The sequence below is a fragment of the Beta vulgaris genome, chromosome 4 (assembly GCF_026745355.1).
Source record: "Beta vulgaris subsp. vulgaris cultivar EL10 chromosome 4, EL10.2, whole genome shotgun sequence".
NCBI lineage: Eukaryota > Viridiplantae > Streptophyta > Magnoliopsida > Caryophyllales > Amaranthaceae > Beta > Beta vulgaris.
Genome location: NC_079205.1, coordinates 11,910,261 through 11,926,773, shown reverse-complemented (window position 1 = coordinate 11,926,773; position 16,513 = coordinate 11,910,261). Strand labels below are relative to the sequence as shown.

At 37.0% G+C, this 16,513-nt stretch overlaps 1 protein-coding gene and 1 long non-coding RNA gene across 2 annotated transcripts; one reads left to right on the top strand and one right to left on the bottom strand.

The window, feature by feature from the left end:
* Positions 1-2,507: 2,507 nt before the first annotated feature.
* Positions 2,508-5,576, top strand: LOC104908635 (protein FAR1-RELATED SEQUENCE 4-like). The gene is made up of 4 exons (XM_010697766.2): positions 2,508-2,579; positions 3,018-3,152; positions 3,238-4,336; positions 4,486-5,576. The coding sequence occupies exons 1-4, from the start codon at positions 2,508-2,510 to the stop codon at positions 5,574-5,576; spliced, it is 2,397 nt and encodes a 798-aa protein (XP_010696068.2).
* A 9,455-nt stretch (positions 5,577-15,031) lies between these two features.
* Positions 15,032-16,513, bottom strand: LOC125496375 (uncharacterized). Its single transcript, XR_008968841.1, has 6 exons — positions 16,226-16,513; positions 16,034-16,117; positions 15,817-15,948; positions 15,635-15,741; positions 15,495-15,561; positions 15,032-15,415 (listed from the first exon to the last, which is right to left on the bottom strand). It is a non-coding gene; the product is annotated as an uncharacterized LOC125496375 (long non-coding RNA).

Below are 16,513 nucleotides of genomic sequence, written 5' to 3'. Positions count from 1 at the left end.
CTTCCTTCAGATATTTATGTGTCTCTATGCGGAGGTACTCTATTTGCATTTTCTTCAAGCCATGCGTCACTATAAAACCTTCAAAAGAATAAAAAAATATAGAAACAATCATTATCCATGTAATATTAAAAAATGAGTAAATTGATCTAAATATATAAGAAATAATTTACCTAGTATTTAATGAGTGAGCTAAGCAATTAAGAGGAGTGTTGCTATTTGTCCAACGAGCTACAATAATGCGATGAACTACTTCAAAAAATTCGAAGTAATCATCATCGTCATCAACAACTGTCAATCCTTCATGAGTATAAATCACAATTTTCACCTTTTCAAGCATATAGTCCCACATCTCGTATACCAAATGTTGACTTGGCTTATCGGTATCACAGGCCCTTATCATCTCATAAATGGGTCTAGTGAAGGAGCAAAGATGTAGTCCACTTATACGCTATCACTCATTACTTTTTCTTTTATAAAACTTGCCTTGCCTTGATCATCCTCTTTGTAACCCCCCCCATTCTTCACTTATCACCATGGCCTCAAGAGAACGCCTAAGAAGCTTAAACCTCTTTAGCATAACAACCATTGAAGCAAAACGAGTATCAGCCCCTGCAAGTAATTTCAAAGAAGAAATCGATTGAACATTGCTAGTCTCGTAGAATATTCATAATGAAGTTTTTCACCTGCACTGCATCATCATGAACTTGAATAATACAATGACATTCATTAAATGTTTCAATATTCGATTCTATATTTCTTGCAGCACAATTATTTTTCAAAGCAAGGTTTAATGTATGGACAACACATGGGGTCTAGTAGATCCATGGATACTTGATTTCAATAAGTTCACCAGCACCCTTACAATTGCTAGCATTGTTTGTTGTTACCTGAACAACATTCATGGGACCAACTTCTTCAATAACTTCTTCCATAAGATCTGCAATAGTACTTGTCCTTGACTTCACCAAAGCAAATGAAAATGGGACCACTCTCACTAGTAGCCATAAAATTAATCAAAGGTCTTCTTTGTAGATCACTCCAACCATCAGACACTATTGTAACCCCTTTCTCCCTCCACGTAGCTTTTATTGGTTCCAAAAGCATACCTAGATGTTCTATTTTTTTTGAGTAAGGTGGTTCTTAGGTTGTTATAGTTTGGAGCAATATAACCACTCAAATTATTGTCTGCAGCAAATTGAAAAACCTTCAAGTAATGTGGGTTTCTTGCCAAATTAAAAGGTAAACCACCAGTGTAAAACATTTGAGCAATCTCAGCATCTAGATGATTCCTAGCTTGTACATCATATAGCTTAGTATTTGGATTCTCCTTTCTTTTCTTAGTTTGTACATCACTTGATTGACCATCACTAGTCTCACTATAAGGAGGAACTCCTGATATAAGTAAGGGTACATAATTTGGGGCATTAGCTTTCTTTCTTCTCTCAGCCTCTTCATCCAAGTTTATCATTTGACACACCATTTCTTTTGTGGTCTTAGTACATTTTCCAATCCCTTAGTACACCATTTATCATTTGACACACCCTCACTCTTGTATACGTTCCTTGAAAAAACTTACCACAAATATCACAAACAATCCCCACATTACCCGCTTTCACTGCCCCATCTCCAGTTTCAGTGTTGACAACATCAGTAACATATTTCCAAAGAGGTTATCTATATCATCCTTTTTAGATTTGTCATTTGCACTACTATATTGAGGATTAGACATATCATAAATAGTGAAATAGATCTACAAAAACTACAAATACATGAATAAAAAAAACATAAATCATAAATATTTTAAATTGCAAATAATATAATTTATCAACTATTACGTTAATGTAAAAGTTTCATGATCATATAAACTAATTAATTAACTTGCAAAAAAGAATTGTCTTTATTAACTCATGGCTAATTAATTAATATGACGAACTAACGATGTTAATAAAATTGGAAACAAGTTGCTTAATTAAAAGTTACATGATCATATACGAAACCTTGGAAATTATCAGTACAAAATTATAAAAAAATTGCTTGCAAAACTAAATAATCACATCACTATTGATCATTATTTCACAAATGTCATACACAAGCAAACACATCACTATCACTATTCACTACTGACACACTATGTCGTCAAATTCAATTCGGCGACAATACATGTCTGCATCAAGTCTGCAGTTCACTACTATGGAGTACAATACTTCCCTCCTGCTAACATTGATATACGAGAAAGTCGCAGCGCATACCCGGTATTGGGAGGCAGTTATCAATACCGGGGTAATTTCGTAATTTCAACGCCAAAAGACAAATGTTGACTTCAGCAATTAGTTTTCTGGACTTGTTGACTTAGGGAAATAGATTTTTAGGTTAAGAGAGAGACAGAGAGTTGAAAAAAACCAGAGAATAAACAGAGAATGTCTAAAAGGAAGAGCGAAATAGGAAGAATTCCTCATAAGTAATTAACAGAAGAGAATTGTGGTATTTAAAATTGTCAATTTGCGACGATGAAGATTTGCGAAGGAGAAGGAGGAGAGAAAGCTGCGGTCAGCACAGAGGAGAATAGCGATGGAAACAATGTAAGTGAAAAAATGTTTGACTTTGTTAAATTTGTGGCATGCATGGTGTGTAAGAAGGGTTGACTTTGGTGAATTTATCAATGAATTTTGTTTTGCATTTATTGTTGATGTAAAGGGAATGTGAATTGAATAGGTTGGCAGAAAATTGTCAATTTTTTGACGGCAAAGAATTGAATGGTGTAATATTGTTATGTATTATGTATAATTATGTATAAGAAAACAAAATTTGTGTTGATGATAATAAATAAGCAGCAGCATTGTTTTTAGAAGAAAATAGGGCACCATTAATAAGCAGCAACATTGACAATTATGTGAGTAGGGCCCTGAATTGTATGGGTGTGCATTAAATATTGTTGATAAAACAGTTGTATGGGTGTGCATTAAATATGTTACATATTTCTGACAAATGAAAAAAAAAATTGTGTTCTTCATGAATAGGGTCCTGAATTGTATGAGATTAACGGAGAAATGTATGTTGGGGAAGGTGCTGTGGTAGAGTCATTACATGTTGAGGGTAATGATATAGTAGCAGTTACTCTGGAGGAGAGAGTAACTGGATGTAGAATAGGTGAGGTTAGTGTGTTAGCCCCCCCCGTATGTTGGTATGGTTTTTCCTAGTTGGGAAGGGATTGATAGCTATTATAAAAAATATGGTAAGCAAGAAGGGTTTGGTGTTGTTCGGGCATCTTCGGCATTTAGACAAAAGAAAGAAGGTGAAGAAAGGAAACGGCGTAATGGGTCATGGACATGTGAATGTTATGGTAAGCCTGAAAGTAAGAAAAGAGTCAGTGGTTCGATGTTTGTGACGGATTCACTGGTTAGTGACGAAAGTGGTGTGAAGAAGTCAAAGAAATGTCAATGTCCTGCCACGATCTATGCAAGTTTGAATGAAGATGATGAGTGGGTGATTAGGAGGGTTGTGTTAGAACACTTAAACCATGATCCTACACCATCAAAGTCCCGACACATAAGTATGTATCGCAAAGAGGAGTTGTCAAATCATGTAAGGAGAAAGCTATTCAATGATTATAATTCAGGAGTGAAGATACCCCAAATACATGATTGTTTGGCTAGAGAGAGGAATGGTGTTGAGAATTGGGTCGTAACGGAAAGAGATTTGCGCAATGAAGTTAGCAAGGTTAAGAGGCTGAGGCTTAGGGATGGTGATGCTAACGCGATGCTTGAGTATTTCAATAAAATGACTGCAAATAATCAGAATTTCTTTCATATGCATAGGTTGGATGAGAATAATTACTTAAAGGACATTTTGTGGGTTGATGCTAGGAGCAGAGTTGCATATGAGGAGTTTGGTGATGTGGTTTGCTTTGACTCTACTTACCTCACTAATGAATATGAGCTTCCATTTTCTAATTTTGTTGGTGTAAATCACCATGGGCAAAGTATTCTACTTGGTTGTGCTCTAGTCTCTCATGAAAATACTGAGACGTTTGAGTGGCTATTTAGGACTTGGCTTTTATGTATGGGTGGTAAGTCTCCTGGTGGGATATTGACTGACCAATGTGCAGCAATGCGCAAAGCGTTGCGGACATCGATGCCTAATGCTCGTCACCGTTGGTGTCTTTGGCATATCACTGAAAAGTTTTGTGCAAAACTAGGAATGATTGAGGGGTATGAATATTTCAAGGACGAGCTTTTGAATGCCATATACGATAGCTTGGAACCGGAAGAGTTTGAGGCGAATTGGAGTTCAGGTATATTGAAGTACAAGAAGTTGTCCTCTAATGAGTGGCTGGCAGGTTAGTTATGAATTTGTCGTATATATTTGCTTGGTGTATAAATGCTTAAATGTTTATTATAATATCAAAAAATTTGCATATTTGTTGGGGTGTATGCTTCACAGTAGCTGATGTGGTAAAATGTGAGCTCATTTGATATTTTGCTGTAGGTTTATATCGGGAGAGGGAGATGTGGGTCCCTACTTACCTAAGGCACATGTTTTGGGCGGGAATGAAAACAACACAAAGAGTGGAGAGCATGAATAGTTTCTTCGATGGGTATGTAAATAAACATACGAGGTTGTATGAGTTTGCTGAGCATTATTGTGAAGCAATGGAAGTACGTGCGAACACAGAGAAGCATGCAGACGCAAATTCCGGGAGATATGTCCGTGAACTAGTGACTGGTTTTGCGGTAGAGAAAGTATTCCAGCGTGTATACACTGATTCAAAATTCAAGGAGGTGCAACGAGAGTGCAATCGAACAATATATTTAATGTTCCATGGGAAGAATGTTATATCTGATAACATTGTAGAACATTTTGTGGAGGATAGAGTATGGATTCGATGTCGGGAAACAAAGAAGGAAATTCCTTCGAAGAAGAAGCGGACATACAAGATTAGGGTGGACTTGGTTTTGCATGACGTTAGCTGTTCATGTAAATTATTTGAGTGTCACGGAATAATATGTCGGCACACCATCATGGCATATGAGATGCATGATAAGTTGGAGGTCGCTGAGAAGTATATACTTAGGCGTTGGAGGAAAGATGTGCAGAGGAAGCACACAAGGGTGAAGGTTGCGTATCATGATCCTTTGAAAACAGATGAGGTACGTCGTTATGATTTTCTAATGGAGAAGTTTGTTATTATTTGTGAGAATGCATCGGTGTATGAGGAAAATATATCTGTTTGCGTGGAGTTGCTTGATTTGCTGTCAATAAGGGTAAGTGAGAGTAGTGCAATGGTTTTGAGGCGGTTGAATGGAGAGGAGGAGGAAGATATTAATCCATCCTCAGTAGGTAAGAAGAAGAAGTGTACCCCTGATTCAGTAAACAAGGGGGGTTTGAAAAGCAAAGATGCGGAGAAGGTAAATGTGAAAGACCCCCCATGTCGAATGTTGCCTCACAGAACTCGTGATGTTCGATTCTACGGTGCTGTTGAAAAAGCAATAAAGAAGAAAAGTCGGAAAGGGAAGAGAGTGACAGTGACGAAGAAGAAGAGGGGTACTCCATCGCTGGACATGCATGCAGCTGGGTGAGAGTGGTTTGAATGGTTCACCAATGTTGAACCCGTATGCTTTAAAGGTAAGTTATTTAATAACATATTTTTGCCGTAGTATAATTCTTTGAAAGTGTGTGATATATTTAAGAAGTAATGTAACACTGTGTGTAGACACCGGAAAGCGGAGGCGGCGACATGAGCATGACTTATGGGTCTGCCATTACATCAACACCAAGTGGTGGGTTTGGTGTATCGATGGAGGTATTGCATATTTTAACATTTTAATGTTTTTGTAGTTATAAGTTTTGTGTTATGTTATGGAAAGTGTTAATGAAAAATTGGTGCAATTGTTAATAGTTAGGAGAATCGCACAGTGGTATTCCAATGGTAGATGGAGATGGGTCGATAGGGTATTTTACGCGGCTGCTTAGTAGCGGAGGAGTTGGGAGTGAATTCACTAGTGCATCTGTTGCGGGGTCTAATGCATAGATGCATAGTTGAATTTATGCAATGATAAAAAACGTGCAAACATAGTAAATTTTTTGTAAATGTCGCATAGTTAATTTTTTGATATATTGCAAATGTCGCAATATATTTGTAAATTTAGAAGTTAAGAAATTTTTTGTAAACTTGCAATCTTTGATTGAGAAATGAAAACATTTGGGTAAAATTAACCCAGATTTCATTCATTGAGTGAGTTTGTTAAAAAAGGCCACATTGGAGTGGGTTATTGGAGTGGGTTAGATTTCCTCAAAGGAATGAAAATAGCCCACTGGCTTGCTTTGGCTGTTGTAACAAATCTCTTTGAGTATTTGAGTTTGTAGAAAAAGGCCACAAAGCCCAAGAAAGCAAAGAAAGAAAAAAACTGGAAAGAATTAATAACGGGCAGCCCAAGAAAGCAAAACAAACCCCTGAAAAAACAAAGAAAGAATTAGATGGGCCTAATAAATGGGGCTAATAAACAAAGCACCGAAAGTTGAAAGAAATTATCCCACTGGCTGTTGTAGAAAATGTCTTTGAGTATTTGAGTTTGTAAAAAAAAAGGCCACGAAGCCCAAGAAAGCAAAGAAAGAAGAAAACTGGAAAGAATGCATAACGGGCATCCCAAGAAAGCAAAACAAACCCCCTGAAAAAACAAAGAAAGAATTAGATGGGCCTAATAAATGGGGCTAAACAAAGCACCGAAAGTTGAAAGAAATTAGTCATTAAACTGAATAATGGCCTACAAATTCATTAGTTAAAATATCTTGAAAAGATCTGCTCTACTATAAATAACTAATAACTTTGAGAGTGTAATTAAAATTGGTAGAGGAAAAGGTGTTATGAAGTAATAAATGTAGTCAATGTTGTTGGATTATATAATAAGAATAGTGAACTGATTTTATACACAACAAAAAATCAGTTGGGATACTCCTCTGAAGTTTAAAAAAAAAATCATGAGTACTCCAACTCCGAAGATTAAGATACTTGTCAAAGCGGGTGATCGATCTAGCGGATAATGGTGTTGGTTACGTGATATCTCCACACACGCAACTTTCTTCACTTTATGAGTTGTATGCAACACGAGTTGGTGTAGATGTCAATGATTTGTATCTTATGTGTCGGGGACAATATCTTCGACAAGATACAACATCTTTCGTGTACGGGTTTGATGACACCGAACTCGTACTAGCATATTCGAAGGTACGTTCCACCATAATCAGATCAAACTAATTTTATCTCATATTGTGGTTTTATTAAATCAATTCTTAAAGTTATGTACTTAGATCAGATTGCGGATTGATTTTGGCATATATAACTTATAAGATGAAATTTTAACATTATGTTAACATTATAACTTTATTGTTTCATGTGTAGTCGGGAGTGGCTGTTGCTGCTGATCCGGACATTGATCCGGACTACTACTTTATCACGATGCGGGACCTTAAGAACAAGCCTAATGTTGAAATATTCAGGATGAAATGCACAACGAAAATAAAAAAAAAATGGCAATGTTATGGGCCTCTATACAAGACGTTGAATATGATAAAATAAAGTTGTACCAAAATGGTGATTGCCTTGATTTGGATGGTAATTTTATAAGTGAAGGTATTGTTGATGGTGACATCATATACGTCGTGTTGGGGTAGTATGAACGGTATTATTATAGTAGTAACCATTTTAAAAGCACTTTGTAAACATTACGGGTGAAAGTATCAACACTATGATTTGTATTACGGTATGAAAGTACTAAAGTAGTAAGGGTTTGTATGTAAGTGTTTTTGTTAGAAATGAAAGTAGTAAAGTAGTAACGGTATTATTATAGTAGTAACCATAAGTACATTTTGTAAACATTTATTGTTTTGTTAAAAGACCGAGTGTGTTATTGTTTTGTTAAATTTATTATAGTAGTAACGGTTATTGTTTTGTTAAAAGACCGAGTGTGTTGTTATAATTAGTAGCTAGTATAAGAAACCGAGTGGGATAAAACATGAAATTAGTAATGGTTATTGTTTTGTTAAAAAACCGATTGTTTCGTTATAATTAGTAAGTAGTAATTATCATATTTTGATTTTCATTTCATATCTTCGGTTAAAAAATTCAGATCATTTATGAACCATATATTATCAGGAATGAAATAATTCAGATCAGTATTGTTTTAACTGAAATGAAATCAATATTGTTTTGGAACATAATAAAGAAGTTCACTGAAATGAAATCAATATTGTTTTAACTCAAATCGTATTGACACAAACTCAAATCATTATGTAAGTAAATCAGAGCAGTTTGAAAATAACTCAGATCATGGGTATGAAAGTACTAAAGTGACATTATAAAGGTTTATGTTATAAAGTGACATTATAAAGGTTTATGTTATAAAGTGACATTATAAAGTGACATACAATGTTATAAAGTGAATTAATGTTATGTTATGTGATCAACCAACAATTAAACCCTCATCTTAGTTATTAGTTATTACATAAGTTAGCAACACATCGAAAAATAACAAAAGGTAGCTACTTACTTATTACATAAGTTTCGACACAACGTAATTGATTAGTAAGTGATCGACATATCGGTAAAACAAAGTAACGGAATCGTTAGTAGGGGATCATTCATCATAAAGGATCTCGATCGACCTTATTGTATTATCAATACAATCAAGGATCGACCTTATTGTATTATCATTACTAGGGGATCATTCATCATGATCGACCTTATTGTATTATCAATACAATCAAGGATTGACCTTATTGTATTATCATTCATCAATAATTAGTAAAGGTTTATGTTATCATTAGTAGGACCTTATTGTATTATCATTGGTAGGCGATCATTCATGATGATCGACCTTATTGTATTATCAATACAATCAAGGATCAACCTTATTGTATTATCAATAGTAGGGGATCATTCATCAATAATTACTAAAGGTTTATGTTATCATTAGTAGGGGATCGATCGACCTTATTGTATTATCATTGGTAGGGGATCATTCATCAATAATTACTAAGGTATAATATGGGTCAAATAATCTAATTAGATGAAATCAATAATTACTAAGGTATAATATGGGTCAAATAATCTAATTAGATGAAATCAATAATTACTAAGGTATGGTTAACTTAAATCAAATCATGGTTAACTTAATTCATACAATGTGGTGTACTTAAATCAGATCAAGGTTAACTTAAATCAAATCATTGTAAACTTATATCAAATCCTGGTAAACTTATATCAAATCAAGTATACTTGTATGTCATAATTGTGTATTGAATTCAAATGTTAACAACTATTACATTACATGAACTTTGATGAAAAATGTAACAAGTATTATTGAAATCAATATTGATAGAATGTTCGTTGAAATTTGCATAGAATGTTAGGATTTAAACTTTTATAAAATATTCATACAATGTTACGATTGAAACTTGGAAAAATGGATCAGAATACCCCCAACTTTGGCCCGTCCGCTTTTAATACCCCCAACTTTGGGGGTGGTCCGCCAAAAATGCACCATTTACCTGTTATGACCGGATGAACTGGTAAACCAAAAAACCACCCCCTCTGCTCATCTCTCTCTCTCCTCTCCTCATCCCCCCACCCCCAACGCCCCACTACCACCTTCCCTGACCACCTCAATAGTTGGTCATCTTTCTCCCCAGCCCCTCCCCCTACCCCCAGCGGCCCCCAACAGCCTCCCCCTCCCCCCACCACCCATCGAATTTCCTAACCCCCTTCGAAATCCCTACTTGCACCCTTTCTCTCTCCTCTACCACCACCATACCACCCTTTCTCTCTCCTCTACCACCCCCTCCTCTCTCCTCATCTACCTCACCACCTCCCACCATGCCACTGCTTGCCACGCACCACAACACCGCCACCACCTATCTACACCACCACACCGCCACCCCTTCCACCTACACCACCACAACACCATCTCCACTTTCACCACAGCAACATCACCACAATCTTCATTCTCACCACCAAAACACCACCACCAATTTCCATCACTACAACCATCGATTTCACCAAATTTACCACTGCAACCACCACTTCCCGCCTATTTCACTACCTCCCTCCTTCAATCTCCTTCTTCTTTGATCTATACAAATCAATCTTATTTTCACCTTTGTCTTCTTCTACCACCACCATCTTCTGGGATTTAATTGGGTTTAATGGTGGTTTGAATTGATTGTGGTTGTTAAGTTTCGATTGGGATTTTGTGGCAGTGGTAATATTGGTTTTCTATTGGGGTTTTGTGGTGGTTTTTGCTCAAATTTTGAGTCGATGGTTGTGGGTAATGGTGGGTTGAGGTGAGGTTTTGAGTGGTTTTTAGTGGTTAGGGTCGGTTGAAATGGGGTTTCGGGTGGTTAAGGCGGGGTTTTGGGTGGTTGGTGGTTGGGTTGGGGTTTCTGGGTGGTTAAGGCGAGGTTTTTGGTGGCAGGTGGTTGGGTCAAGGTTTTGGGTGGTGGTGGGTCGAATGGGGGTGGGGACTGGGTGCTGTTGGGACGGGGGTGCAGTGGGGAGGGGAGAGGGAGGGGAGAGGTCTGGGTTGGGCTGACATGAGGGTTTGCAGCCGGGGAGGGGAGAGGGAGGGTCTGGGGTGGGGGAGAGGGTGGTTGATGTGGTGGTGGGTAGGAGTCGAAACTAAAAATAAACGAGAAATAAAAAAATTACCTGGTTAACAGGTTACAAGTTATCTGGGTGCATTTTTGGTGGACCTCCTCAATAGTTGGGGGTATTTAAAAATAACTCATAGTTGGGGGTATTAAAAGCGGACGGGCCAAAGTTGGGGGTATTCTGATCCATTTTTCCTTGAAACTTTTATAAAATATTCATACAATGTTACGATTTAGGATGATGTCAACTATGATGAAACATCTTCTAATGTTACGATTTAGGATGATGTCAACTATGATGAAACATCTTCTAGGTCATAACATACTAAAATGTTACGATTTAAACTTTTATTTCATATTGCATACATTAATATGTTACCATTATTTTTCTATTTAGTCTATTGATGAAATCTAAACATAGTGGTTTCAGGTCATAACATACTAAAATGAGATCATAACAAACTGAAATCATATCAGTGTATATTGAATTCTGATAATAATAATTATAAAACAACATATATTGTATATTGAATTCTGATAATAATAATTATAAAACAACATATATATATTTATACTTCCAACATTGCAAATCAGTTCAACATTGCAAATCACTTGAGTACATTAATATCTAGATTCAACCACAATTAAGTAGATCTTGTCTTTCCTTCCAACTTAAGAAAAGTAAAGTGCAGATGCAAAAACAATCCAAGACATGACTAATGCAACCACAATTGTCCTCTCTCTCCCAATTTGCTGTTGAAGAGTAACATGTAAATCCTTATTCTCCTTCAGAAATGAGTGTTGTTTCCCCTTCAACCGCAACACCTTCTGTTCGAGCAATTCGTTCTTCTTCAGCATATCTTCTATAACAGCATCTTTGTTTTTCGCCAATGCCTCCATTGTCGGCGTTAGCAAGTCATCCTCCCATAGGAAGAAAACCGCAGTCGTCTTCCTGGCATCGGAAAATAATTTGAGCAAGTACTTTATAATTTTTCAAATATTGAAGTTAAGTTCAAAATTTACCGGCCATGAAGCGCAGCCAAAAAAACTCCGGCCACCATTGACACCGCGACTGGCAGTGCGCTTTTTCGCATCTCTCCTGTGGTAGCATTTCAGGACATTCCTCTTCCTCCCTCCCGAATTCGAAGTCGCCGGAGAATCACCCATTGTTGTCACTTGGGTTGTGGGTTGGGGGTTTGGTTATATTTTTGGGTATGTGTTATGGTTTGGGCCCTAAGGTTTACATGTCACCTCTTATTATTACTTTATTTATTATAATTAAGCTAATGAATTGGTACATCTCTTTAAGTGATGGATTTGCATTAAAACAAATAACACACCTCTTCAATAAAACCCATTCGGTTTCCTATTTAAAGGAATTAAACTTCCCCATTAATATTAACCTCCTAAATCTCCTAAATCTTCTAAATCTTCTAAATCTTCTCTTACTGTTTACATACTTAGTTCCATGGCATATCCAATCCAACCCCCTCCAACTGGTTTCCTATACTACCCAGCCCCTGAAAATCTACTCAACCGCTGCCACCCATTCACAAGGAACTCGCCATTGGTGAACGTCAATGAAACATTCTATTTCATTTTCCTTGGAGAGGACAGAGATGAAGAAAATCGTGTTTTCTTGAGTCCCACGCATGTCAGACGCCTGATGATGACTCCTTTCGTTCGTTGGCCGATCCATATGCAGAATTTGTGTATGGTTACAGCTGATGGTAACGTGATGCCTGGTTTCATTCCATCCTTCAATGACTTAGGCCGCCTTCCAGAAGCTGTTCGGGTCCTAATAAAGTGGGAAATGAGTGTGATGGATGAACAACATGTCGAACATATAACTGTTCCTTGGCAATGGGAACGTTATATATGGACCATACCCAAACAGCCCAACGAGGGTTTGTTTTCCTTCTCCGTGCAGCGAGATGTATGGTTGGCATGGCAACCTTCGAAGATGAACAAACCATTTTCCACGTTATGGGGCAAGTTAATCGTATTAGATTGCTGTTATTAGAGTATGGCACACCAACAGCCAATGTTACGGGCTTCACGTTTGTCAAATTACACCCACACATGCTCGGGAATGCTGTAACAATACCTCTCCACACCCCAATTATAATCTGGAATGTAAGGGGTGCAACAAGGCCAGGTTTCATACACCATCTTCTACATGTCATAAACATCCACAAACCTAAGGTTGTCGTGTTATGTGAAACACGTGTTAATAAGAACATTTTCCAATCACTCCTTGACGATGTCGGGGGCACCCATTTGAAGTGGTTTTACGCACCTGGGGTTGAGTACAAAAGTGGTAGCATCCTCATGTGGGATTCCATGTCGTTGAATATTTCTACCATGCCCGTCACGGTTATGGGAGCAATTAGGATGAAAGTTCTGTTGGAGGTAATATAATACACTTTCTCAATTACTTCATATAATTTTTTACTTTTTTTAAAATATTACATTTGATATTATGTTTGTTTATTTTACAGGATCGTTAACTATTCTGCCATTCGACTATCAATTTTTTTGGGGTCGTTGTTCGGGTTTATAATGCATTTATTTTGGGCTCGTTGTTCGGGTTTATATCATAATATATAAATATTGTTCTATAATAGAAGGAAGGATGATATATAATATTTTGTGAAATAATATATTTGTAGTAGGACATCTTAACCGTAACCTGTATTTTGTAATATATAATATTATCGAATCGACTTACTATAAGAAACTATTGTTATTTTTCATATTGCGTTATCATATTTTATCCCTCTCTTTGTTATCTTGATTTATGGACAAAAATATCATGGACATTAATTCTTTGTTATCTTAATTCTTTACAAATATCATGAAATTAACTAATTCTGCAATAACATTAATTTAATAAAATTTCTGCAAAATATCTAACCAATACCAATACACAATAAACCAATAACATTGAAAAAAAATTTGAAAAGGTAGCTATTACTGGACTTTAGGGTTAGGAGTAATGATGGTGAGATGAGATGGGATGGGTGCTGTCGTAACATTGGCCTGCTTTTACACGCTAACCCAAGAAACTTTTACACGCTAACCCAAGAAACCCAGGCAACCCAGCAGCAGTCCTACTGTCAAACATTAAAGCCCTCTACCTGTCAACCATTAAAAGCCCGTATCACTTTCTCTTCTCTCTCTCGCCAACTCAATTAAAGCCCTTTTCTTTTTTGGGCTCTCTCCTATAAATCACTTTCTTTTTTACCCATTACCCATTTCTTCTATTTCTTTGGGCTACCCTATCCTTCTAACTAATTCATCTAACTAAATCTCTGCAGCCCAGTTACCCACTAATTCCTTCATTGTAATTACTTCAGCAGCCCAGTTACCCACTAATTCCTTGAGTGTAATTACTTCATCTAATTACTTCTGGCAGCCCAATTAACCTTCTCATCAACTCTATACCCACTACTTCACCACATGAGTAAAGTACCAAAAATTGCAATAAGGTGTCCATCCATAGACAATATCCTAAATGGTGGCCTTCCTACGGGTTGCATTACAGAAGTATGCGGCGAAAGTGGTTCCGGAAAAATACAACTTTGTCTCCAAGCTGTTATGACTGCCCAACTACCGCCCAACTATGGAGGTATCTACTGTGGCTCTATTTACTTGAACACTAATGGTCCATTTCCCGTTAAACGCGCAAGAACATTAGCAGATAAAATAAGTACGATATATGATTCTGGGGAAAATCCAATAGACAATGTCATTGTCAAGCAAGTCACAACTCCTAACGAAATGAATGTTGTTTTACATAATTTGAAATCATTGATAAACAACTCAATGGAAACAACCCGCCCATTACGCATGGTCGTTGTTGATTCAATCACTGCGCTTTGTAGGTCCTACTTCGCCATGGATGCACTATCAACAAGGTCCACTTTCTTGTCCTCAGTTGCAAACAAACTTCTCGGTATGGCTAATGAATTCAACATGGTCATTCTAATCACTAATGAGGTGTCCGACGTAATTGACCCAAGTTGGAGGACTGTAGAGACTATGCACTCCTCTGGTCGGGAAGTTAAACCGTGTTTGGGATTGTACTGGAGCGGGTTTATCAACACAAGGTTGTTCCTAACAAAACACGATTTAGGTCACACAACCCTTAGGCATGCAACTATTGTCCAGTCCTCTTCTCTCCCTCGTGCTACAACTATTTTTCGTATTACAAATTCAGGCCTCGACGTTATTGAAGATGATGATGCCGGCCCAAGTTGTTCTTCTTCTACCAATTGCTAATCCTAAAGGCCTTTTATTAAGATTTTGTAATGTCCCTTACTATGTAATCGGAATCTGATGTAATGTGTAACATACTATTTGCATTTTCAATATTCAAGATGTAATGTATCTTCATTTCAACCTTCTGTTACTTTTCCAATTTAACAATAATTAGCATTCTATGCCCTTATAAAAACTGTGGGCCATAAAATGCCCATATGGCTGGACATATACAAAACTATGGGCTATGGGCCATACAATGCCCATATGGCTGGCCATTTGCCCTATACAAAACTATGGGCTATGGGCCATATAAAAAACTATGGGCCATATAATGGCCATTTGCCCTATACAAAACTACACAAAATATTGTTAGCAGCGAAATTCACCTTTCCTTCACCTTCTTTCAAACCCTGTCAAGCATTCCCTTAACACTCTCCTTCACCTCGTTCTCATCGGACAATACATCTTCGGTTAGCAGCCAAGTACTCTCCTCCTTTATGTTCCCACTCTGCACATTCACTTACTAATTATACTATATACTATGCCCTGCCCCCCCCCCCTAAATCAAACACTATACTATAACTTACAAAGCAACAATCAAACTTCAAACGAGCTGCACATCCCTTTATAGCAAGCAGCATATGAATCCCGCTTCTGTTACAACCATTTCATGTTTATTAACCATAGGACAGGACAGGCTTATCTTTATGAACCACCAATTACTTACCCTTGATGAGAAGAGGCCATATTCACAGCCTTTCTGGGCTAGTTGCATAGCTCACCACTTATCCAACTTACATCAAATGAACAAAAAAAATTGTCCCCTCCCATTACCTAACACAGTACCACACACATTACATTAACAACAAATTACACCATTTTCAACATTACATTAACTTTATTACTTACCAGTTTGTCAATAGCTTCACAATGCGCCTCAAGCAGTCTCTTGCATTGTGAATCCATCACCCATATTTCCTCTGTATTCACAGATACGGCAAGACACCACCAATGACTTCCCTCTAGAACTGGAATAAAGACCTAAAAATATAATTATAACTTTAGTAAATATCACACCCTATTTAGTAAATATCACAAAAATTTAGTAAAGTAACGATATTCTTACCACAAAAATTCTTTCAGCACGCACCCCTTTCAACTCATTGCAGCAGGTCCACCGCAACTCCGTGTCGTCTCCCAAAACACCACTCTGCACCATCATTAATTTTTTCAATATCAACTCATACTAAGAAGTCAATCATATTTTAAAATACAAGCTTATATTTTAAAATATGAACACAATAATTAGTTAACCTACAGCAATAATCGGGTCAATCATAACACGCACGTTACCAACAAATTTCTTCCTCCATGACTTTGTATACATTGCTGCTACAACCCCAACATACTAACAACTCACAAGAAAATCCATTAAATTGATATAATAAATAAAATAACAACATAATCAATTAGATTTTTAAAAATACTAACATTTGCGTCAACACAAGCATTATAAACACAAACAACACTCTTACAATCCCGCACCGTGGCAGATAATGAACCACATCTCACCATAACAGGATCGTCACTGCAAATGCAACCAATA